This window comes from Zootermopsis nevadensis, unplaced genomic scaffold (assembly GCF_977971745.1).
Source record: "Zootermopsis nevadensis isolate Lab colony 2312 unplaced genomic scaffold, Znev_1.0 Znev_ptg000061l, whole genome shotgun sequence".
In the NCBI taxonomy this organism is placed as follows: Eukaryota; Metazoa; Arthropoda; class Insecta; order Blattodea; family Termopsidae; genus Zootermopsis; species Zootermopsis nevadensis.
In genome coordinates, this window is record NW_028259192.1 from 7,026,512 (window position 1) to 7,053,000 (window position 26,489).

The following is a 26,489-nucleotide window of genomic DNA, read 5'->3' on the forward strand; positions in this document are numbered from 1 at the left end:
ATTACTCCATTCACACACAGAAGAAGGCAATGGCAAACCACTTCTGGATCATCTGCCAAGAACGTATATGAACAGGTCCCAGTCCGAGAGAAGGATGGAAGGATCCTGTTCATATGGACCTGTCGTCAGACAGAACACTAAATAAATAAAATACATCTACAAAATCATCTGGTTGTTGTAACTGATCTGTGGAATTAAATATAGTCAATTCTAATAATCTTAAACACCTAGTAAAAACATTGTGTGATCATTACAGTGACAGATTATAAATGCCCATCCAGCATAAAGTCAAGGAACGCTATTTTTAGCTGCCTATGACTGCTTATTTGCATCTACTTTTATATCTGAGGGCCACATCCTCCTCAATCTTCAACCAGAGGAGGCGTCATATGTGGTGAAAATGGACCCACCAAATATGTTCATATAGTGCAGTACTTAATGTCTACTGTTGAGGGAGCTTGTAAAATAAACTATTCAAATTTATGTCAGTAGGACTGCAAGTGGAAATTGGTCTTTTCTGTAAAATGTCATCCAATGAATAATTTTTTCTGAGAACTTTGAGCATCAATCCATGTTTTATTAACTGAATAATACTGGAATAATACTAGGAAATGTATTCAAATGGCTGACGGATACAGAAACTGACCATGTAATGCTGTTCCGAGGTATTGGATACTTTTATTCGTAGTGTCATTTGAAACACAAAACTATGTCTCTTACTCACAGTTCAGATATTCTCTGTTATATGGATGTTAGTGAAACCTCACCTTCCACACACAAACACATTCAGATACGTTAAAACAGCATATTGTATTACTTACCACGTAATAAATTTATAAAATTGAAGCCAAATACAGAGTCATTAAAACAAATGTACACATCACCAAAACCACAGGCAGTGCTGTATAACACTCCACATAAGTATGGATATTGAACGTTCATATAGGTAACAAGACAATTAACAATCTCAATAGATACATTATAATTTGTGTGACCATATTTCATCACTATTACTGTTGGAATAATTTAAACTATTTAATAAATAAATAACAATTAGCCAAATTTATGGCTAATAAAAACTATGTACACATCACCAAAACCACAGGCAGTCCTGTATAACACTCCACATAAGTATGGATATTGAACGTTCATATAGGTAACTAGACAATTAACAATCTCAATAGATACATTATAATTTGTGTGACCATATTTCATCACTATTACTGTTAGAATAATTTAAACTATTTAACAAATAAATAACACTGAGCCAAATTTATGGCTAATAAAAACTATGTACACATCACCAAAACCACAGGCAGACCTGTATAAAACTACACATAAGCCGCTTGTCAACGGCTTTTAAACGAAAACAACAATAAACAAACACAACAATGTTTATAAACGAACGTAACAATGTAAACAAACAGACAATTAAACAGAAACACTCACAATATCATCGAAGTCCTTTAAACATGCTCACAGCACCCTTCGAGTCTCTTATCTCTTTCTTCTTCTCAGGATGAGGAGCAAAACATTTCCACAATCTTAAAGTTTCATCTGCACCAGCAGACAACACTGTGCTTCCGTCCGAAGACAGAGCCAGTTGCAAGACCCGTTTTGTGTGTCCAGTTAATTCAGCAACCTGAAATTAATTTAAGACTTGATTTATTTAACTTAATTAATGCTCTAATTTTATTGGTAAAATTATGCAAGGACCAGTTCTCCAGCTTTGGGATTTGGCATGGGGCCAATAAACTCTTGCAGTAAAAATACACACTGACTCTGGCTGCAGAAGTGGTATGGTATTTGTATTGCGTTAGTATGGTGTTTGGAAGACAAGATCCAGTCTGACATTTAGTTGAAAAATATTTTATGGAAATACTTTATAAATTTGTACGGGGACCACAGAAGTTATTAACGTCTGTGGTCCCTGTACAAATTTAAAATATTCACCCAGTGCAATGATGAAAATAAAGAGTTTCAATCCAAATTAATTGGCATTTAAGGATCATAATTCTTTTGTTAAATAGTAAAATCCTGAACTACTAGACTAATGGCAGCAGAGATGTGATTTTTAAGAAGCATAGACTGAAAAACTAAAAGAGATTGGATTGCTGACCGACCACGCAATGCAAGCACGCCCTGAGTCTCATAAATTGTATACCTTGTACCTTGAAGCCAAAGTGTCCTGGGCCCAATATATTATGTTATTAATATTCATTTCTTGGCCTGACCTACTGTACATAACCTTCTCAAGCGCTTCAGGAAACACAGTTACTACTGAAAGTGGATAATTTTTCACACTACTTGTATCTCCTTATTTGATCTTACTTAATGGGTGATAAGACAGAGATCAACAATCTTTCAAAAAGTGTCGTCCTATTTCATCATAACCTTGTACGATTGATTTTAAGTAATTCATTTTACCTTCTTATCTCAGCTTCAGTAGGTGGAATAATTTCAATAATGGGCATATAATGGTACACGAATCTTTTGAATATAAGACTGCATCTTCCTACCCCTTTTAATATACTGAAAGCATCAGCAACATTCAGACTCTTTACTTCTTATTGTTTCCTTGAATGTATTTTTGCCCTCTTCTATCTTCACTGTTCCAAGTAACTCATGTATTATGATAGACTTTTGCTCTGTCTACTATACTGCTGTCCTTAGCTACTTTTGTAATTTCACATTACTTAATGGATCGTTAAATCATTATACCAATATTATGTTAGACATTGTCCATTGTCGATATGTATGTGGTATACACATTTCAGGAGTTGGCTTTATGCTTGTCTTCAGATGATGGCTGTCATTATACAGACAGATTAAGTTTTGTTGTTAGTTAAATTAACATTTTATATTCATTCGCAACATGTGTAGTGACAGCACAACAAATGCATATACAATTAATTTGAATTACTAAAATGAATAACAAACTTCTTTGATCATTGTCCTCCAGGAAAGTGGTATCTGCCTTTCCTAACAGAGATGTAATGATTTCACAGTTTCTGAACGTCATCATATAAACTATGAATATTACTAATACAATTTTCCATAAATAAAATTGTATTAATACATTCATAAATGTGACCACTGTGAACAGGTGGGTGAAAACTGAATGCCATAAATAAAAGATACTGTTGTCATAATTTAAAACAATTTAATATATAAATAAAATTAAAGCCAAATATAATAATAAAACCTATATACATATGTATAAAACAAAACACATAAGTATGGATTAACAATCTCATTAGATAAATTATAATTTGTGTGACCATATTTCATCACTATTAATGTTATAATAATTTAAACTATTTAACAAATAATAACATTGAGCCAAATTTATAGCTAATAAAAACTATGTACACATCACCAAAACCACAGGCAGTGCTGTATAACACTCCACATAAGTATGCTTCTTGAACATTTATGTAAGTTACTAGACAGTTCATAACGGTGACAGATTCCATTATCTAATCCCTCTAAACATGCTCGGAGCAGCCTTAGAGTCTCTCATCTCTTTCTTCTTCTTGGCAGGATCAAGAACAAAACATTTCCACAATCTTAAGGTTCCATCTGCACCAGCAGACAACACTGTGCTTCCGTCTGGACACAGAGCCAGTTGCAAGACCCGCTTTTTGTGGCCAGTTAATTCAGCAACCTGGAATTAATTTAAGACTTGATTTATTTAACTTAATTAATGCTCTAATTTTATTGGTAAAATTATGCAAGGACCAGTTCTCCTGCTTTGGGGTTTGAAATGGGGCCAATAAACTCTTGCAGTAAAAATACACACTGACTCTGGCTGCAGAAGTGGTATGGTATTTGTATTGCGTTAGTATGGTGTTTGGAAGACAAGATCCAGTCTGACATTTAGATGAAAAATAATTTTTGGAAATACTTTATAAATTTGTACAGGGACCTCAGAAGTTATTAACGTCTGTGGTCTCTGTACAAATTTAAAATATTCACCCAGTGCAATTATGAAAATAAAGAGTTTCAATCCAAATTAATAGGCATTTAAGGATCATGATTCTTATGTTAAATAGTAAAATCCTGAACTACTATATTAATGGCAGCAGAGATGCGATTTTTAAGAAGCATAGACTGAAAAACTAAAAGAGATTGGATAAAAAATAAATAAAAGAGAATCTAAGTTAAATGTCATGGAAGAGAAACTAACAAAGAACAGAATTAGATGGTATGGGCAATGGTTTATTAAGAATGAATAATAGACAAATCCCAAAGAAGGCTTTGAACATGAAAGTGAAAGGAAAATGTTCACAATGGAAGCTGTGATAAAGATGGGAATGACAGGTTAAGAAACACAACAGAAAGGGAAGGAAGTTTCAAGAGGAAGAAACACAGGAGTTGTAGGAAGGCAGACACTGATGGTTGGACATGGCCATCAGACTTTAGAGCAGAAATATCTTGCGAGGAAAAAATGCCTTTCAGCCCTAAAACAAAATGGAGACCAAACTGAGAGGCCAGGAAAACCACCCCATTTTCTTCTTTCATTCCCTCAAGCATGGCAGAGTAAAGGTGATGGGAACAATATCAAAATAAACATAAGTTACAAAGTTTGCCACGACAGTATTGGACAAACATTTTCTGAGATTTCAGGTTCTCATGGAATGGGTTGTTGGTGCCATGTACTGCGGCATAAGTACGTATACTGACTCATGATTTATGATGAAGCACATAGAGAGTGGGGGAAGAAGACTTTTGGTTACAAAATGTTTGCTAACTGGGCATCAGAAACATCATGTTTGTGGTCAGACAGGAAGATAATAATGGTATTAAAAGTGGCTGGTTTTACAAGCCTGTTCTACAAGAATTAAATGTCAGCCACAGGATGCTCAAAAATAAGTGTGAAATAAAACTATCTTCTAACTAACCAATTATATATATATATATAATTTTAAAATACATGACATATCCTGAGTGAACTTTCGTAGACATCTCCCAATACAAACTGTACAGAAATAACCAATTCATTTTCAATCACTTCTCCATTAACATTTCATCTCACTGAAATTATGATCATTTACCTTTGTCATTGATGGATATTTCCAGATAATTAGTTGATTATTTGGAGAACCATGACCTGAGATGAGTTCTCTGTATGTAGTTGACCACTGAAGACCACAAACCTGCAAGACATTTTTTTACAGTGTAAATATTTGCAAGGGATTCAAGGAAGTAACAAAATACATGTAGTACTCTTCCACTAAATAACCCAGTCCAAGATGACAAATGACTGACAGATTTAAAAATCAAGACAATTATGAACTAAGAGGATGAAAAATTGTTTAACACACATATGGAGACTTTTCATTCATAAACCTTTCCTTAGTGGTATTAATGTCCAACAAACAGAAGACAGTAGTTGAATATGAAGGTAATGGCCATTTTATTTAAGCTTCAACAAGACAATCATGCAGTAGTTAGGCAACAGTCCATACACATTTGAGATGTGTGTAAATTGAGATGCCTAGATTTTTAAATAAAATAATAATTATTCAACTAATAACTATAGATGTGCTACTGCACCTACCAAATTTAACAGTGCATCAGCCTAAGCAGTTATGAATTCTCTATAGTCATGGCAGTCAAGGGGTCTTAAATACAGTAAATATCCAGGTCTTACCTGAGACTTAGTGTCGATGGTGCTGAGACAACAACCAGTATTGCAGTTCCAAAAGCGAATGCATCTGTCACTTGTTCCAGCACCGCTTGCCAATATGCTACGCTGCCATGGGCACCATGCCAGTGCCTTCACAGCTGCTTGATGTGCACTACAAGACAGCAGGAAAATAAGCATCTCAATGTTGGAATGGAATGTCACAATTTTTGGAGTGCAATTCTACTAAACTGAAAATATGTCTGTCATTCCTTTGTGAAAATAATTTTTGTGTCTAGACAGTTATATCATAGCAATGATCATGGAGACACTGGTGATTTTTAACCAATTGATATGACTGACAGCCCAAGAATGTTCGAGTAAAATACAATCAAGTTTGCAATACTGGAACAGTTTCAAGATCCAATATACATATATAGGTACTCAGAGGCTTCAATCACATTTTATTTTTTTGCATGGAATTAATTTGATAGAGTACAACATCCTCTCATTTCACAAATAGGAAACTACATCATCAAGTATCCACTTACCTGAGAGAGTATAATGGCTGGGGTTGTGAGAAAGCCTGTCCTGCCACAACTGGCCATATGTAAAGCATATTGTCATTCCCACCACTGGCTAGATACCTGCCATCTGGCGACCACTTTAGTCCACAAACCTGAAAACAGTGAAGTTATCAATAACACATCTAATATAAATTATGTTATGACCGTGGGAGTTTTCTCAAGAGACTGCATGCATGTAAATATTTTAATCTAAAACCAGAGGTTAAAGAGGCATGGGAGGGGGGAAATGCACAGTAACACTTATCTCAAACAATGCCTTTTTATAGTGGTCTGAAATCAGGGGATGCTTTATCACTTTAACTGCTAGGAATGAGGAAGGAAGATGGACAGTCTGGGCTGATAGGAAACAAGGAGCTAGATAGATTATAAGTGGTCCCTTTAGGGCTCTTTTCTATAGGCCTGGACCATTTCCAGATACCTTCTTCATTCCTGGTCTCTGGCTGGACAATCACCATGGCCCGGTCCTTTTCCTAACCCTATATAAACCAACCACTTCCCACTTAAGCCTTTGGGTTGGAGACAGTATGTTTCTCCAAAACACTGGTAACTGCCTACAAGTACACACTGTCACAGCCCAGAAGACCACCATGATTAGATATGTAGGGGCCTCTCTCTGCAGGTGGTATGAGACTTATACAAAGCTTACTACTTTCTTGAGATGACGTAAGGTTTCTTGCAGCGACTCCAAGTGAATAAAGTATCTTCATCTTGTGTAACTGTAACAATGAACTTTTTATTTGTGGAAGGTGTGTCAAGATTTGTAGCATCAGTGTTCCTTCTCAATACTATAACCTTTTCCTGCCGTGAATATATCACTACCCTGAACACAAACTCAGGTCCCCGCAATTAACTGCGTAAGTTATGGCATGACCTTTGGTAGGGAGATGAAGCACATGGTGTGGTAATGAGGGACAGCAGACCAGGGTACTGTTAAAACTGGCCTACATAATGTTTGTAGTTTGTCAGCAGAGGTGATTAAATGGTGGGCAGTAGACCTTCATTTAGTGTCGTGGGAATGAATCTGTCTGTAAACATGCCAATGGATTCTGCATAGTTAGCACAAAATATTGGCTCCATTCTTCAGGAGTTCTCTATGCATGGTTTCTCACCTCTTGTGTATGAGAAGACAACACAGCCACACAGTGATCTCTCTGTCGAACATCATGATGAATGATGCAACCACTAGCAGAACCACTGCTCAGAATGTAAGAATTCCATGACAGAGAGGTGACACTTGCCGAGTGGCCACCCATGATACGCAGTCGCCTCCTCTCGCTGCAATCCCACAACTTTAAAAGCAAAACAATTCAATTAAACATTTTGGGTATTCTAACATTACAAAACAATGAGAACAAAAAAATATTTATTAAAATGTCATGAAATGAAAGAAGAACATAAAAGTCTTTTTGAATGGGACGGCAGATAAAGGAATTCATAAGGCACCAAACATTTGCAATTCCTGTACTACTATGACTACCACTATCATTATTATTTATTATTTTCAAACCACATGACCACAAACCAGGCTCAAATCTCATCATCTTGTTTTCTAATTACTACTGATCTCACACAGTCCATGAAGTGCGAATTTATTGTTTACTACAGTAATACCGTTCACATAAATAGTTAAGAAAAAGAAAAGTACTTTCAAGAATAAATATCCATACAAACTACTAGCAAATGTTTTCTTCACACTGTGACTGTGTTCAATGTGGAGCTGCTACACAACATTTTGTAATTGTCACTTTGAACCTTGCTCTGCTCTTCAACCACGATATTTAAAATACATTTTACCATCTGATTGTTCTTTCTTTCAATAACACCACCATATTTATATGAACATAAGCTATGTGAATACCAAAGTCACACCTGACTTTCAATAAGAAAATAAATAAGATATAATTTGCAAGCTGCATCAAAACTTTTTAAATTAATTTTCTCTCAGGTACCAGTGATTTTTTCTTTTCAGAAAAACAAAGGGTGTCGGTTTCTCCAAGAACCTAGAAGAATACACGTGTTTCATCTACATTTTCCACTAAACTTGAAGGTAACATCTTTCAAGAGCTGACAATTTACATGCTGCTAATTCTGATTTTGGGTAACATAACAAACCTGTATAACTCCCATACTCGTTCCCACAGCAAGACAATCTCCTTCTTGCATCCAATTCACAGAACATACAAAATCACTCCCTTCCAGACTGAGCAATTCCTCAACAGCACCAGTACCAGCATTCCACAGATACACACTGGTGTTAAGAGCAACTGCCAGAATGTTGTTGGGACTCCAATCAATCAGGTTCAGATCTGAAATAACAAGGACAATTACAATAAAATTTATGACTCAAATTAGAACAAAATTTTTAAAGTGGCGCAGTATATTATGCATAACCAGGAACTGATTACAGTTGTGGACTATACATATATTCTGACTGCAAAAACATGTAAGGTGAACCAGATTCAACACATTGTTTGAGTGGTGTCCATTACACAGGGTTTGTGCATACAATATAATGAAAACTGCATTGCACAAATTTTCATTATGTGGAGAAAATCACCAGATTATTGCCTAGGGTTTCTTAAAATAAACTGTACTGAAATGCTGATTTATTATGGTAATATTGTAAATAAATATACCCACTAAAAAGCACCATACGTGTCACCAAGGGTTTTCTTCAAATACGTTGCATGAAACTGCTTCAATCTTCTGTAAATGCCCTTAATTCACACATAAAGATTAATAAATACAAACCCCGACTTCCAAAATATTCTCTTCAACCAGAAATAAAAGGCCTTGAATAATAACCTAATATCAATGGATTAAAATAAGCATCATAACTGCAGTGTATAATGTCACCTTTCAGAAAAAGACCGCCGAAAGGCTGGAACACCTTCAACATTCGATACGACTTATCCCCCCCCCCAAAAAATCACACATTTCACCTGTACCACTGCTATTACTCAGAATAAAATAATGTTCATTCATAGATAAGCCTTTGGTCTTGCTTCCATCATATTTTTGAACCAATTACAAGCATTAGCTGTCTGATTTATTACTACATAGGTAATTGAGATGAGCGAAGAAAACTTTACCAGCTATAAGTCAATTGTTTTTAAACTTCTGTTTGAGGCAACCATTAAGTGTCATGAAAGAGGCCTGTGTTCCACTCTAAACCTAAAGTTTGAGTCTTGATTGTTGGTCTTTCAGACATTGTCCATTGACCCATTTAGAGGCTTAATCATTACAAACGTCTGCTGATAAAACATCTAAATTTGATTTCTTACAAGATACATAAATACCAACACCAACTTACAATAGTCATCCACAATGTCAGAAGCATCAAGAATTCGGTCTGGATTTTTTGGAATGTATCTAGTTGAACTTTTTGTTGATGCTGGTGCCTTGGAATACTTATTAATCAAAGAATCCAGGAATCCCTGCAAATGAATAAACATAAATGAGTTTATAGTACAAACCCATGAAAAAATTGCCAAACAGAACTCAATATTAGAACTATTTATAAGCTTAAGAAATTGATTACAAAAAATAGATAAAGAATATTCAAACAGTTGTGCGCGCTCCAAAATGTAAAATGGGCACAGCATAAATCATGTTAACAGCATATCAAGGCAAATTGACTTTTTGCAAAAACTACAGCTAATAACATATTTTGAAACAATTTTAAGATCAGATTATAAATTGTAGTTATAGCAGAACTTCTCAAGTGATTTACAAGATGCCTATTAATTTTCAGAATACATTGTTCAAATAACAGCTACTTTTAAAACACGGTAGCTGAACATTTATATTACAGAAGCCAAATTATACTTTTGGTTTACTCCCTACATGCAGCTCTAAAATATTTAAATTTGAAGACATTATTAGATCAACTTGTTTAATTTTAACTTGTAAGTGCTAAATTCCTGTTAATGAATGTAGAAATTCTCTGACTAACAAAAAACTGATCTAAAAATAAATACATGAGCAATCTAGCCCTATAAAACAAGCAACAAATCACCTGAAAATGATTCAGAATTGAAGTATCTGTAACCAACACACAGATAAGAGATTCCTAACATAAATAAGAAAATGTTATGTGTCATTTGCGGTGTCCAACATGCTACTTTGGGTTTTACTGAACGTGCTAACCTTCCATATTGTAACACTAGTTCTCTTAGTTGGCAAGCAGTAAGATTAACAATCTTTGTGGTGAGACAATCACCTACGAAATACCTGTTGTACTACAATGAAACAGAAAACTTACATCAGGCCTTCCTGGTGCTTTGTTCTTGTATGACAGAAGCCTCATATTTCTAACATCTCCGCCAAACAGATACTCTGACATGAAGCGCTGATACACCGTCTGTGAAGTGCTTATCAATTCGTCATGTGGTTGTTCCTGGGTCACCTGAAAGGAAATCACATCAACTCCATATAAATTCAATTTAGTTAAAGTTACATTATAAATATAGAATAACAGTTAACTCTCCACAGGCAAATTTGGACCCCCCCCCCCTCCCCCCCCAAGCTCAAACCCAATTTTTCTTTGTTATTCTGACACACACAGACATGAATAATGAAAGTAACTTTTGTAGGTAGTTACCAACTTCTCAATACAATGCATCATGACACATTCCTCAAAATTGCTTGTAACCACCTACAAGATATCATTTTAAACAGTGCCTATATACTACAGAAATACCTGCAAACCACTTGTTTAGTGACTCAACACGGACACAAAAACACAGTTCTCAAACATTTCCCATATCATGATGTAATCTCTCAAGGTCCACAACCATTACAACCTGCATGGTTCATAAACACCAAAAAAATGTATTACCTTATAATGTGCAAGTTCAAAATCGGTTGTACACCTAACAGGTATAAATCGATCACCACCGATCAGGGTCTTGTTTGAAGAAGCACCTGTTAAAATAAACAAAATGGTTAAAATACTATTTAACAATAATGTACACATAAACTACAGACTCCCAAATAAAACATGAAAAGACATGATGCATAAATTTCACTGACACATTTAATATTTATTTTAATTTGTCATCTATTATGACTCATACAGGAATCACCTTTTATTAAACCCACAGCCAATAAACTGGCTTGCCAATTTGTAGACTTGATGATTGTAAAAGCCTCACTGAGAATCAAACCTGAGTTGCCTGCACCACAGCCAAACAACTGCTACAAACTGAGTTATGGCAGGCAATGCAGGGATGCCTTTTAAAGTAACAGTAAAGCAAGAGAAAAATAGAACTGTTTCCTTTTCAAAGAAATTGTAAAGTATCAACAAATATGTTGGCCAAGAAGTCACAGGAGGAGCCACAGCAATACCGAAAAACGGGCCAAAAGTGGTGAGAATCAACTGACCAGATTCCCTTGTAACTTGACTAGAAGGTAGTGCATACGGAGATTATTTTGATAACAATTAGAAACTTCTGAAAACCTTAATTTCACATTATACAAAACTCATGTCCTCTCTCTCAGTAATTCAGAGAACGAAGAAAAGATTACTATTGCTAAGGAAAAGCAGATTTGGACAAAGAAGTAAATGAGTTTCTGGTCCTAATTAAACATATATATTACAAGTAATGAACATATTTTATATATATACTTTACCTTGCCATTTCTTGGGTCTTTTCTTTATACCAATGGACTTAGTCTTCAACAAGGTTGGAGTGGAAGCTGTTTTCTTGGATACACTGCTAATTAAAAGAAAATTTGTGTCATAATCAAAGTTTAATAAACTGAAATTACTTACCCTCTTAAGAATTACATGAACAAATTATAAAGATTAAATCAGTTTTGCACTATAGTCAGATTTGTTGAAACAAAGGATTCACACAATATGAAATAAAGCTTAGAATATCTTCATACTGCATGGCACTGAAAGAAACAGCATTAATTTTTAAAAGTTCCATTTAAGCTATAAAACATATTCCAATTTAACATACTGAATCATCTCCACAGACCACAAGAAACATTGCTTTCAGCCCTGTCACAAAAAGAAGTAAACAAAACTTCTATCAGCACTGCAAACAATGTTACTGCACACTCGCACCATATTCTATGTGTAACTGAACACCATATGAAATTACCAGCCATCTGATAGGTTAATCTTAACAATTCCCATTCTGAGAGATCAGATTCAATTTTTATTGCAATGAGGTTCTTTTTATAAATGTTATAACTTGCTGCAATAAGTTGACTGGGTATGTTACATGCCTTTAAAATTTCCATTAGCTTGTTCCTGTTAACTGTGTCAGCAGGAAAGCTTGCTTCAAAAATTCCTGAGATGTTTAAAAATGTGTCAAACTTTAAATCAACATGATATATTGATCCCCACTTTTCACTTCACAGAACAATTTTACATTAATTTAATAGTTTTGGTTGGCTTAATATAACCTCAACTTCATATGACAACTGTTCAGCAATTATTAAATTCAGGATGCCTTCATAAGAAACAGTTCAAATGTGAAATTTCTGAAACCGTCAACTATACACATTCGTTTAAACTATCTTAAATACCACAAAGAGCAAACCTTAAATCGGAGGCCTCCCGACACTTCTTCAGCCACAGGGTAATCGGACATTCGCTTATTTCTTGATCCATTCTAACACACTTCTTTAACCGTTGAACTGTCAAAGACTAATTTGAAATCTGATACTATTATGTAGATTTCCGTTATACAGTGTGACCAACTTATAAGAAATAAAGTTTGTTACCTGTGCTGGTATCGTACGTGTTTGGCAAGCATGACCACTAATAATATAGGAAAAGCGCACAGGTGTGCATAAGAAAGTTTTCCTGTATCTAGTTCGTCATAATCCTTGCTATATTAATTGATGGATTTGGTTCTGTTTTTACATTTTGTTATGCGGTATCTGTCGCATAGTTGAGCACATTTACATTCGGGTCCTGGTTGGTGGTAGAGTTCCTTTCTTAAAGACGAGTTTTCCGTAGATGGCAGCAGAAGTCTGTAACGTAGATGTTCCATAAAGAACGTATCCTTCGCTAGCACGAAGGCCAGTCTTCATGGCGCGTATTTTGAAATTCCAAGAATAATGACAACATATGTATGAAAAATTATATTCCTTGAATGTAATGACTGGGAAAATTTGTGACTATTCATGTAAAGGTTATGATGAAATATATTACAATATACTGTATTCCAGAAGGAATATTATAATATATAGTATTTCCCCTTAATTTTTAATGGGTGTTACTCTAGTAGCTGAAATAAAATGCTGCTGTCCATCAACAAATGCAAGTATAATTTTTGTATTTAATGAATCATCCTACATACTCATATAGTTTTGTAATATATACTAATATGTATTCTTTAAACTATACATTATACAGTAATCAAATAATAATATATATATATATATAAATATATCATTGGAATGCCTCAATGGAAATAAGAAAGACTATAAATTATTGCTTTTAAAAATTATTTACTGACGATACATTCATTAGGAGCTTAAAAGATACCAAACTAAGTCCCAGAGAGAGAGAGAGAAAAAAATAGACGTGTACAGTCTACATAATAAAATTCTGTTGAGAAATGTTTCTCTATACGACACACTTTAAATCAGATTTCTATTAAAACGGCACATAGGATATAAAAAAAATATGGGGACAGAATAACACAATAATAACACTCACACACATGAACACATGTGCACAGATATATAACGTATGAGTAAGCTGTTTCAAAATCCAACATATTTAATAGCAGTATAATTGCAATATCTTTATGAGTTAGACAATTCCACTTGCATCCACTGTAGTAAATGCAGCAAAGTTGCTGGAAGCTGAAACTTTCTTAACTTCTATACTATATAGTGTTAAAAATTTGATGTTGCCCTGTGCATGGATGGGTGTTTCAAGGCTTACTATACAAAGAATAATTTGTGAAGTAACATAAAATGTGTATTTATAGCTTTAGAGTTTAGAGGGAACACATATTTTTATTTTATGTAAATTCAATAAAAAGCATGGACATTATTTCAGTTCAAAATTCATGTAATTTGTACCCTTGATTGAGGAAAATTTATATACACCTCATCCTACAGCCTGATGTTTAAATGCCCATGCTTTAAAGGATGAAGGAAGGCATTTTCTGTGGTCTGAGACTCTTATAAATAGGTAGTAAGAGAATCTTTACTTCCTTCACAGATTAGTGAGGGCTTTATGGAGCATGAGTCATTGTGTTTAATAGCGAAATGTGTTGGAGTTGAAGTGTCTCAGCTGCCTTCTCAAGCCAAGAACATTCATCGGTCATTTCAGGGTCTGACAATGGTGAGTATAGAGGACGGTTTTCTTCTGGGTTGTTGCACATTGTAGTCAGGTAGAAGTTAAACTGTTTAGAGGTGCTTGCTGCCTCTGAAGCATCAGTGAAGTTCTGCCAGACTACATGGTGCATTAACCTAAAATAAGACAGCCATATTTGTAATATGACATGTTAAAAAGGATTAGGGGAAAGCATTGGCAACAGACATATTGTCAGTAACATTTATCATACTTAATAAGGAAATGAGTAAGTAACGAGTCTTAAAAATCTTTTAATATTTCATAATAAAATGCTCAAATGAATCATGGTAAGATAACTTATGTGAGAAAGTGAGCAAGGCACAGAAATTCTTTTGAAAGTATGATACTAGACACTGCCTATGGAGAACAGGCTCTTAAAATTTCTATGAGAATGTTATTAAAATTATATAAAAATGTTACTGTAACATTGTAAATCATTAGAGACACAGTCCTTGAATAATATGCCTCGTTTAGTATATGACATAAGTATTGAAATGCTGCTGACAGTTCTATAATATAGCAGCCTGCTCTCTATAATATTAACAGTATGCAATTAAGAATTTGGTGATATGAAATTATTGGATAGCAGAAGTGAAATTGTTGCCGTTTAAAAAATTAAAGGACAGGACATTGATTACTATTACATTTGTTCTCTTGCCAGGTGAATACTTATTATGTAGTTCAATATTGAAAGGTGCTATATTGATGTATATAAACCGTAGTACAGTATTAACAGTATGGTATTTTATTGTCTCTTGTACTCCATTTTTTTGTCTGTATGTGTTGTAATATTCATATTAACTACATTAAATGAAAACTCACACTGATGACAAGAGATTTTGGTTATGGTAAGAAGTATAATACTTGTGCAATTACATATAGGCATGAACAAGTTTAATTGCTTATCTTCTATAAAAATATGTTAATATTTTAGGGGTTCCCATGGTGATTGCATTAATTGGAGCACAATTAGCAGAAAATAGAGATCATGTTCTGCGCAATTCTGGACGATGGGATTATTACCTTGATAAGCTAGTGAGCCGTGATTATGGGTATGTTAAACCTTTATTGTCACTAATCTAATTCTAGTTAATAACTCCAAAATGCATGTGAATTATTTTTCAATGTATTTATTATGTCATGTTGAAGGATGTGTGCACAGTTGTGCTTCTTAATATTACTGTATGTAGTGTAATGTTTGTACACATTTGGTTATTTAATTTTCAGTTTCTTTGTTAGGTGACAGTAAAATGCAGTTAAATTCTCAAGTGTGTATTAAGAGAGATCAAGCTATAAACATTTATATTATTTTGACTCAAGTGGGCTCCCAAAATCATATCACATAATTTATTCTTCTTCTTCCTTGGCTCTACAACCCAGTTGTGGGTCTTTGCTATCCCCTTTCAGAGGTTTACTAATCTTTGAAGTATGCATTTGTGAGCAGTGAGTGGCCAGCCCACTATCTCTGTATAGTTTCTATTCAATCCTGATTTGACTGCCAGAGCCATCTAGCAGTGAATCAGGAGAGACTTGGGTGAGAAATGGCCGCTGAATTTTTCTTACAAAACATCTCGTTCATGCTCATAAGGTTTTTTTACATGCCGTAAATCTACGGCTTGGGATCGCTGACTTTACTTCCCCTCCGATGGAAGTTGTGCTATGGATTTTCAATTCAAAAAATGTTGAATTCCTGATAGATGTAGGCCTGCAGCTATAAGCATTCCGCGATCTAAAGGACATTTTCAGTGCAAAGAAAGCTGGAAATTTTTTAAACAGGCAAACAGATGAATCTGTAATTGTTTTCAGATTTTCTACCTTAATGATTTATAATTTTATTGCACTGTTAACTTGGACTTTTGCACTTAGTTTTCCTTTGATTTGTCTCAGTACTTATTTGCTCGACTAACTTAGATTGAATAAAAACATTGTGATTGCATGGTCCACATAACCAGTGTGTGTTGTAAATTGAGAATGGATCGGATGGTTTGTTTTGTTTGGTTTTTTATATATAAAAATGTGTGTCATAGAATGTTTTATAGAGACCTGACTTGTTATAAATGTATCTCCAAAGCTAATTTAGGAGTTGTAATAAATCAAATTTCATACAGCAGGAACACATGAAAAGTTTCTGTAGAAATACTTCTCTCTTTTACTCCAGACTGGTGCTGTATCTATAAGTTGAACAGAATGTTACTCCACAAGAAAATATGATGTGTTATTTCTGGTGTGATGCTGCAGTGTATCTGGTAGTTGTTTGAAGATGATACAGAATGAAATTTGAAAGGATTCACCATCTAAATAACTCTACTAAGGATTAAGGAGTTGTACTCAAAGCAAATTAAGGAAGGTTATCTGTTCTTTGTTGAAGCAAATGGTCTATTGGTATATTTTTCTTTTCCTACCTGGATCAATATTACTATTATATGTTTCTTATCTTGGAGAACTGGTTGTGGCAACAGCTTCTTCAGGACATTCTGCAGGGAATGAGTTTTCAACAAGTCAGATCTCCTCCCTTCTGCCATGTGCCATTGTGTCAGTTCCTTTGTTACTCCAGAAGGGTGGGTTAGGCAAGCAGGACTAGTCCTTGGTCTCTGAAGTCTCTCAGGCTTACCCTGTTTACTTCTTTTGGGGGTATTCCAAGAAATGTGTCTACAATTTCACAATTGTCATCAGCATTTACTGAAATGAAGGAACAGATTCATTAATGTGTGTGTGAAATGTAGTATTTTGCAGACATTTGAATATGTATCCTGTCACTAGAGATGCCCATGTATGGAACAATTTCAAATTTTCATGTTTGTGTAATTTTCTGTTCCAGAAATTTAAATAAAAGTAGTATTTCTCAAGAGAATGGCAGAGCAGGTGCAATTGGACTTTGTATAGAGAACTTGCCAGATGAAATGAAATGCTACTATCAGGACTTTGCTCTCTTTGTTGAGGATGTGAATATAAAACCTGAGGTTAAGTCATTATTCTTGAATGTATATACATTTGTTTATTGTCATTAACATGTAATTTTCAGGCTTTGCTTGCAGGACTGAATTTTGAACTTTTTTCCCCAGTGATTTAAAGCTATTTTATATTTAAGTATAACAGGTGTGACAGATCATACAGATTTTCTTACTATGTTCTACTGCATTTCTTGTCATTAAGAGTTAAAATATGTATGAATAATTGTTGCTGCCTCTTGCTGCCTATTGTAGTTTATTTATTAACTACAATTTAAATTGCATTATAATAATTAGATCAATTTGAATTTTGGTTGTTTTGAATACAGTATACATTTTTTCCCAACACTTACAGACACAAATTAGTGATCTGTAAATGAGGATTTAATTATGTTTGTTCATTTTATAAATTTACTCATTGCAGGTGCTGGGAACTCTTTGGTCATGAAATAAATATGAAATAGAAGATATAATGAGTGAGTTTATTAAGAAATCGCTTGCAGTGTCCAAATGGAATGAGTTTTTTAATAGTTATGTATATGGGATACATGACTTACTTTTATACTACCTAAAACGTGAGCTGTCAGATGAAGAAAAGAAGGTTTGTAATTACACTGGCACTTTTACAGGTGTATTCTTAAATCTCTGAATTTGAATTGCTGTTTGAACTGAATAGCCGTGAATATGAGGAATAGACACATTGAAGGTAGGATTCAGCTCCACACCTAGCAGATGGATTTTAATGGGAAAATATAACTGTACTGTATATATAATGTGGTTTTATTTTTTTTTTTATTTACACATTGCTTACTGGATTTAAATTCTGCATGCTACCCTATAATTCCAGGCATTTACTTAAGACTACAGACACATTTTGCAATGCCTACACAAATAAAGTGGTATCATCACTCCCCTTTGGTTAATTGTGTGAAACTTGCAGGTGTACAAGTTATGAGCATAGGAAACTTGTTACTCTTCATGATAGCATGAAGTGTACAAGTGCATGAAAATGTTGCCACATGTATTGAGTGAAAAATACCAGAGACAACTATTCTTGAGTAACTGTACCCTCTCCCCTCAGTGTCTGTTCTTCCATCATATATGAAATGAGACTTACTAGGAAGAAATTATGGTACCTACATTTTTTTAGTTCCTTTACCTGAACAATAATTGTGGTGTCAGAACTGTGACATTGTTTATTCCTACCCATCACTTTCACACACAGAATCAACATAATTCACTGGGATGATACACTACAGACTTGTTTATAATTAATAATCTTCATTGATAGAAAGGGGATCTGGGGTAGCCGAGTCAGTATAGTGACTGATTATAGACTGGACAGCCGGGGTTTGCTCCCCAACATGGACAAAGGGTTTTTCCTCTTGCCTCTGCATTCATACTGGCCCTGGGACTCACCCAGCCTCCTGTCCAATGCATACCAGAGTCCTTTCCTGAGGGCTGCCAGAGCATGACACTGACTACCTGCCCCTATCTAGTGTCCAGGTTAACAATGAGTAGGAGCTATATGTCTTATTCCCCCCAAGTGCCTACATGATGTGTAGTGGGACATAAGAATGATAATAATACAAAAATAGAAGTTGCATATAAATATAAATGCTTATTTAAACATGGACTTTCATGCTTTTTCTCCAATTTTCTTTTTACTATTGATAATTATTTTCATAGCTATCATTCAGCAATTAGTAATTAAATCAGTTGAAGCAGTATAATTTAAAACCAGTTTGTTATTAAGAAGGTAGATAATATTTCCATAAAACTAATTAATTACAGATGTATTCTGGCCAGAGAACAATAATTTTAATTTGTTCATTAAATTTCTTCTATTCTACCTGAGCATTTGTGGGTATGTGGTTGTATGTTGCAATTATATGATGTTTTTGCTTATTTTAGGACCTGCATAAGAAACTTCTGGAGTCTTACACATCTATTTCTGGTGTAAACTTCAAATCTTCCAAATGACAACTACATCTACTCTTACATTGGCTACCATTTGCATGAAGCTCAGATGTGGTCTGAATTTCCAAAGCTGTACCTGGATCTTGAGTTTATTGGTGCTAAATTGAAAGTTACAGGTCCAGGAGATATTTTAGTGGATTACAGGAAGTACAGTGCATTCATTGTTGGAGATGTGAGTAGAGAAATAGCTTGATCTTTGTGAGGTATATTGGGGAAGTATTTATCACAATACGGATATTTTCATCTAAGGTTGCTTATGTTTGTCCCTAAAGTTTGGGACTGAAAAATGTAGTCCAACTGATATTACACATTATAAAAAATTGTTGCCTGCTGGCAGTAAGTTGAGAAAAGTTTGTAATAAATTCTGTGAAATATAAATTGAAGGGACATACTTTGTTTTGCACTAAAATGTATTTGATATCCATATAAGGAGTTAATATTATTATTTCAGTTGTGTACTTGATTACTTTTTATACTTGGATGAAGTATTTTAGATGTCTGTCAGATTTAACACAGTTATTGTTACTTGTTGTTCCTTATCCAAATACCTGATCACTAGATCATTTATAGATACTAAATCTTCAATGATTTAAGTCTAAATGTCTGTATAGTTTTCTTATTGCCACCTAAAGCCATTCTGTCATGCTTATCTTTGCCACTGCGCAGCACCATTTCTCTACCTCAGCCACTTGGCTATTTTTATTGAATTCTTTCTCTTATCATGGAAGCATACCATGCTTATTTTAAGTGTTAATTATTTTAGTGAAATATATTAAGTTGTCAAACTCCTTAATGGAAATAGGTAAGCAACACACCTCATCCTGATGTCTCAGCCTGTCATCATTTACAGTTGACACTCCGATTGTATTTAATTTGATGTTTTAATAAAGTTATGCAAATGTAAATTGGAAAGTGATGATTATAATAACAGCATTAAAATCTCTATATAGACGACAGTTTGATTGTTTATTGCACAGCTTGGATCATTGTAAACCCTCTCGGCTCTTGTATTACTATTGGAGGAACTTGGATAATTAAAGCATGTTAGTTTCCCTTTTCATTTGTATTTTAAGTTACAAATCAAAGAACTGGATGAGACATAGTGTCATATTTGGTAGCTGGGAAAAACTTGTAACAAATTTAATAGGAGAAGTGAGCAACTTGTCCATCACAAATGGTGTGCTGCTTTATAAGCAGCTTATTCCTCCTGTTATGGGTTAAGCATACTGGAGTTAGAGGTCCAATGCTTGCAGCCAGGAAGCTGCAAATGTTGCAATTCTAGTATCTTGACATTGCATCTAATGTAACTTTATACGTTAGTAACAGGCAACTCTTTTACCGACTGAACAATGCTACCATCACCTTCCCTATATTATGTATTGTCCAATGACTAGTAGATGGCAGCATGTAGAATTCCAACGAATAGCATTGAATTGCACCTGTAGTATCATTCTTTTGTAATTTTTTCGATAGGTACTATGTAATCAGTGATTGTAAACATGGACGTGACTTTTGAAATGTTATGTGTGTTGATTTACGTTTTGTTAAGTTAAATATGCTTTTACAGAGATTAAAATGAAGAACTGGACCATGAAGTCGGGGTCATGGATACGCGTGGTAAGCAGAACATGCTTCACATTAAGTCATGCTTTCTAGTAATGAGGAACTATAGAAAGCACTCGAGTGTTGTTATGCCACTGACATGACCTATGGGGCGGGGATAACTCTCTGATAGTATTAAAATATTCCTATTGCAAAAGAAGGGTATCAGAATCTTGGCACGTGCTCAGAAAAGTACAGCACATTAATTATATGTTTTTACTTAAAACCACGGATTCTGCTTGAAGAAAAAAAAAGCAAAAAACAGGATTTGATCCATGATCGAATGAACACATATCTAGTAACTACCACAGAACCAATTCCCATTGTGCCACTGTAATTGATTTGCATCAGCTAAAGAAGACATTAAGAACACATAATTTATACTGTTCAAAGTTAAAGCTGTCTAAGTAAGAGAACTGACATCTTTTATAAATAATTGTTCTTTAAAAACATGTTAAAGAGACATTTAAAAATATACTGTAGACTATACATTGCATTTAATGATCAGGTTTGTCATATAAAGTCAAGGCCCCCTGAACCCTTGCTTTTCTTTCAACAGTCGTTTCCCTATAAATAATTGAACCAGTAGAGAAGAATGAAAACAATATTTAAAGTGTTTGTTCATGTATTACAGACGAAATTGAAGAAAGTACATTAGACTGCAATTCAGTCATTCTTTTAATAAATCTTATGTTGAATATATATGTTTATATTATTACATTGCTGTTGTCTATTATTGCTGAAATTATTTTAGTAATACTGATAGTAACACTTGTGTAGTATATATATGATATGGTATATTTTTATTTTAGCTAGGAGCATTTAGAATTCAGAGTTTTTAAAGAGTGTGTGTGCATATTGTGATATAGATTTAATTTTTTCAGTCTTATGTTAAAATAAACAGTTTCTGTTTCATTGCTCTGCTCTTCACATGTAATACATGTGTTGGATAGCCAAAAGATAAGGAAAATATTTCTTTGACTTTGAATGAGTCCTTAGTTGCGTTGAACTCAGGATGTTTCTTTTCAGACAGGGAGTACAGTTACTTGACATTAAGATCCTGACTTCAGTAATGTAGGCATGGTACCTGTTTGTATAATATGCTATTTTAACAGGAAAAATAGCAGAGGACTCCTTTTAACATCTATAACCAGTTCAGGTTATGTGTTTCTAGTGTTAATTGTCCACATTTATTAACAGGAGATTTTCCTTCGCAGAGTAATGAGGGAAGTCTGTGAACATGTTCACCAGTACGTCCATGAATATTAATGAAAGCAGTTCAGACACTAGAGTAGGTAGTCCTTCTTGATGGCATGGAGAATTCTTCCTGTTGTCTCCTGTGCTTGACTTTAGACTCTGAAATTGGGTTTCTAAGACAGTTTCTGCTTTATAGCTCGTACATTTGGTAAAAATGAGCTTGCATTACTTCTTAGGAATAAAAAATATTTCGTTTTGCATTTGAAGAAGTGTAAACAAGCAAAATATGGCTGCCTTGTGGGTTGTAGCACTGTGTAGTTACTATGTAGGGTGACTCATCGCCCTGATAATGGAGGCAGCAAGTACCTGTGGAACATTGGTAAACTTCTACCAGACTACGTGGCGTTACGACCCAGAAGACAGCCATCTACATACTCGGTGACATGAAAACCTCAAATCCTGCTTAAGAATTGTAAATTTGATGTGAATGTAGATGGTGGGTTGTGTCCTGAAGATGGAGGCAGTATGTTTCTCCGAAACGTTGCCAAACTGCCAAAATACTACACAGCAAAACAACGTGGCTCTGGCAGTCAAAAATCAGGATTGAGTAGAAAATTGTGCAAAGGCAGTGGGCTTGTCACTCACCACTCAAATGCACTTTACAAGACTAATAAGGACAAGTTGCCTTGAGCAACTGTCCCAGAATGGGTCAATAGGCCCAATCCCTGTAGAAGAAGATGATGTGATGATGCAAGAGGTCACGTATGGTAATTTATCATGGCTCAGAGAAAAGGCCTGTTAAAGTTATTTCATATTTATGTGTTTTATACCCCCTCTCTGTCCTTCCAGAGATGAACTTGATCTGGCCTGCACCTGTGAAGCTGAACCCTTAAAATATGATCTATAAAGGATTATGACACTGTTTGTGACTCATCTCATTGACCTTGTTCATCATCCCATCTTCCTTATGCCGATAACATTTAAGAAATTTGTTGCATTTCCTTTATCAAGAGAAATAAAGTCAAAATCTCTTTGGCCGATGGGCAGACCAAGTAGAGTTGGAGACCAGCTGTACCCAGCACCACTTCATCTCTCTCAAGTCCACGTATTCTCCTGAAGACCCCATTCTCAAGTACCCTCAGCCTTTGTTCTTCTCTCATTGTCTGAGAAACCAAGTTTCATACCCATACAAAACAACAGGTATAGTTTTGTAATTTTAAACTTTTGCATTTCAGATAGCAGCTAAGAAAGCAAAACATTCTGACCTGAAAGCAGCGAGCATTACTTGAATTGAATTTGCTTTCATTGTCTTTGTGAATGTGATTTTGATTTGAATATTTGAACTTTGACACATTTTGAGAGATTTTTAGCTGCTTTTATATTATGATTTTTAACTCCAGTCTGGTGACAAGATAAGAACATATACCTTGTTTTCTATACCCATACTTAACGACAAACTTCCTTACTAGCATCTAACAGCGTTCATGATACTTATGTCCCCCCCCCCCCCCCAACAAAATAACATCGTCAGCATAGATCTTATATTTACGTGTCCATTCAGTTCCCTCATTGTACTCGTGGCAGTGATGATGTTTATGTTGGTCTTCTGGGTTGTTGTAACGATATGTGGATGTGTAGGTAAATACTAGCTATTCGTAGGAACATACTGAATCAATCTTCAGGGCTTCACAATCCAGAAGATCAACATCTAATTCCTCTTTGTCGTCTTCGACTTTCTTGCAGGTGTTTTCCAAAGCAATGATGAATAGCAGTGGCGATAAAGTATGTCTGTGCTTTAGGCCGTTCTGAATAGGAAATGTTTATCTATACGGACTTTACCGTGGGTTTCATTTAAACGCGTTTTAATTAGACTAGCTTATCGAATTCGAAATATGTAGCAGCATCATGGGAGGATATCGGTTAAATGATACAGAGCATCCTAATAATAGCCGAACAATCCTGCGAAAAAATGTAAATGTCCATACAGATGATGTAGGATTCTGTGCAGATTTAATCTAGCGCAAAATAAGCCTGTATCGAATTTAAAATTTAAAAATAGAAAGTACTAAATCCTCAGCTTGGAACAACACGATATGAAATGCATGCTGTTCTCTTTTAAGTTTTCCCGTATTACAGTAGTGCCAGAGAAATTTGCTGCTCAAGTAAGGCGAAACATTTGGCCTCGATCAGTAGTCAAATCAGAATAAGTTATAGTACCGTCGTATTAGCTTACACCATGTCGGCTTGTTCAAACCGTACAGCGACATAATCGAGAGATATGCTTCAGTTGTTCCGAGGATATTTTTCTGGGCGAATACCGAGTTAATGCCCTCACATCGGTCACGACAGTATTCATTTCATTCGATATTATGTAATATTTTAGTTTATTAGCTGTTAACAAAACGTCTACGAGCCATTTAGCCCTTCAAAGTATTGGTTCCCAATCGCGCCGCCATTAAATTATGTACGCATCATATAATGTTTACACTTTGAAAAATCAACTCTGTAGCACTTCGTGGGAATGGTGGGCCTACATATTTAAGACTAGGTGACTCATACTAGGTTAGATCGTTGGCGCAGCAACCACTAAGTCACTTTTAAGCTGAAGCCGCTTATGACACTGATTTAAATTGATATTATTGCTGAAAAGGTGTTGTCACAGGTATGTTGTGGCAGAGAGTAGTAATACGTAGATGACTGGTTGTGGGAGTTCCACGCATTCGTTTCGGATATAAATACAAAAATGAAAAAGAGGAAATGCTTCAAACTTAATTTCAAAGGAATCGCAGGTAAGTTCCATCTGGGATTCCTGGGATTTTATAGAAAGGTGACTTATCTTCTGACAGATTGCAGCTGTAAGTGGATTTCGGTTCCATTTATGCCGAGAAAGAATTAGTTCTCAAGAGGAACACGCCAAATTGTCGTCAAGATTAGTGGTGTGGACCATATCTTAGATTTAATTTATTCCAATTCCGAAACAGTTTCTTGGAGATACACGCATTGATGCTGGAAATTTCATAGGTTTTTCCGAAGTGTTATCTTTTATTAAAATTCCCGACACTGGCACAACGCTGTAAAATACTTCCATTTGCGCACTGAAGAGCAATCAATGTTACGGGACGTAGTACCTGCGGTGGCCAATGGATGGCATTAGTATGCGGTTAATGCATGATAAATGACACCCAGTTAATCTCTTAAGAATGTGATTGCGTTTGTCAGGGAGACGGGGGAAGGGTCTTTATGCACGAAAACATACTTTGGATTCACACCCTTGAACTAAAATCCACGAATGTAGTGTACTTTTAAGTAGTGCAGAGTGACCATACTATATGCGAGAGTTCAAATAGCTGTAGGATGTTGTGACATCTGCTGGGCATGCCAACAAGCAGCATGAATACGGCCAGGCAAATTCGTACCGATAAACTTAAAGCGTTGTTAAACGGCGTTGTGCTAAGACGCGTAGTCACGATAGCCATAATTTAATTTCCATGTTAATCTTTTCTGGTGGCCCTGCTGTCAAATGCGCATGACCTAACCATCATCTAACCCCCAACCCCTAAACTAGAGGACAACTCCTTGTTGGCTTTACGAAACTGCTTGTTCAGTACTAAAATTCTCTTTCGTTGCCCGGGTATTTATTTAAATAAACGACCCTGAATTAGTTAAATTTCATATGTAACACATTTTTAATTATCACTTTAGTCTCTTCTTGTGTGCCGTTTGAAATGTTCATGTTTTTTTCATCTGCCGAAGTATGTGTTGTAATTAATGCCTCACTTTTCATGAATTGTGTGTCTGTTAAATTAATCCTCTACGTGAATCATAAATGAAACATAATTGTTGTTTATATATTAAATCTTGTCCGTCTAATCACAATAATTCTTATTAAATATTAAAATATTACAATAATTAACATTTTAACATTTAAAACATTTGATCATTTGATATCTGGTAAAAATATGATAAAAATGTACGCTAGCATAATGTATGAAAATTGTATTTGAATTATTTATCGTTTTGAAGCTTTATATAAATATATACACCTGAAGATGGTTCTTTTAGGAACTGAAACATGACGTGAAACATGAAAAATGATGGTCTAATGTAAATCGAATATTTCGATAAAGAACATCATTTAATAATATTTCAAATATTTTAAATGTTTTAAATGTTAAAATATTAATTATTGTAATATTTTAATATTTAATAAGAAT

At 34.8% G+C, this 26,489-nt stretch overlaps 3 protein-coding genes across 5 annotated transcripts in view; 2 read left to right on the top strand and 1 right to left on the bottom strand.

Moving 5' to 3' along the window:
- Positions 1-3,143: 3,143 nt before the first annotated feature.
- LOC147871164 (cell division cycle protein 20 homolog) lies at positions 3,144-12,902 on the bottom strand. Of its 2 annotated transcripts, none has more exons than XM_087341027.1 (11): positions 12,774-12,902; positions 11,851-11,933; positions 11,057-11,142; positions 10,481-10,624; positions 9,530-9,653; positions 8,329-8,522; positions 7,326-7,505; positions 6,181-6,308; positions 5,657-5,804; positions 5,058-5,159; positions 3,144-3,667 (listed from the first exon to the last, which is right to left on the bottom strand). In XM_087341027.1, exons 1-11 carry the CDS (start codon positions 12,842-12,844, stop codon positions 3,476-3,478), a joined length of 1,452 nt encoding a protein of 483 aa, XP_087197153.1. In that variant the 5' UTR covers positions 12,845-12,902; the 3' UTR covers positions 3,144-3,475. The 2 variants fall into 2 exon arrangements, with proteins under 2 accessions (XP_087197153.1, XP_087197152.1); XM_087341026.1 differs by having other exon boundaries at positions 11,851-11,936.
- Positions 12,903-14,333: 1,431 nt separating this feature from the next.
- On the top strand, positions 14,334-20,432 carry LOC147871165 (apoptotic protease-activating factor 1-like). 2 transcript variants are annotated; one of them, XR_015532635.1, is made up of 5 exons: positions 14,334-14,536; positions 15,483-15,600; positions 17,367-17,508; positions 17,921-18,097; positions 19,411-20,432. XR_015532635.1 is itself a non-coding variant. In XM_087340626.1 (4 exons), the coding sequence occupies exons 2-4, from the start codon at positions 15,491-15,493 to the stop codon at positions 17,942-17,944; spliced, it is 276 nt and encodes a 91-aa protein (XP_087196752.1). In that variant the 5' UTR covers positions 14,334-14,536; positions 15,483-15,490; the 3' UTR covers positions 17,945-18,269. The 2 variants fall into 2 exon arrangements, 1 of the variants encoding a protein (XP_087196752.1); XM_087340626.1 differs by lacking the exon at positions 19,411-20,432 and having other exon boundaries at positions 17,921-18,269.
- A 518-nt stretch (positions 20,433-20,950) lies between these two features.
- The window catches only part of raw (NDT-like domain-containing protein raw), a 312,695-nt gene continuing 307,156 nt past the window's right edge, over positions 20,951-26,489 (top strand). The window contains exon 1 of the mRNA XM_022075349.2: positions 20,951-21,093. The gene's annotated coding sequence lies outside the window, so the exon portion shown is untranslated. The remainder of the gene's footprint in view (positions 21,094-26,489) is intronic.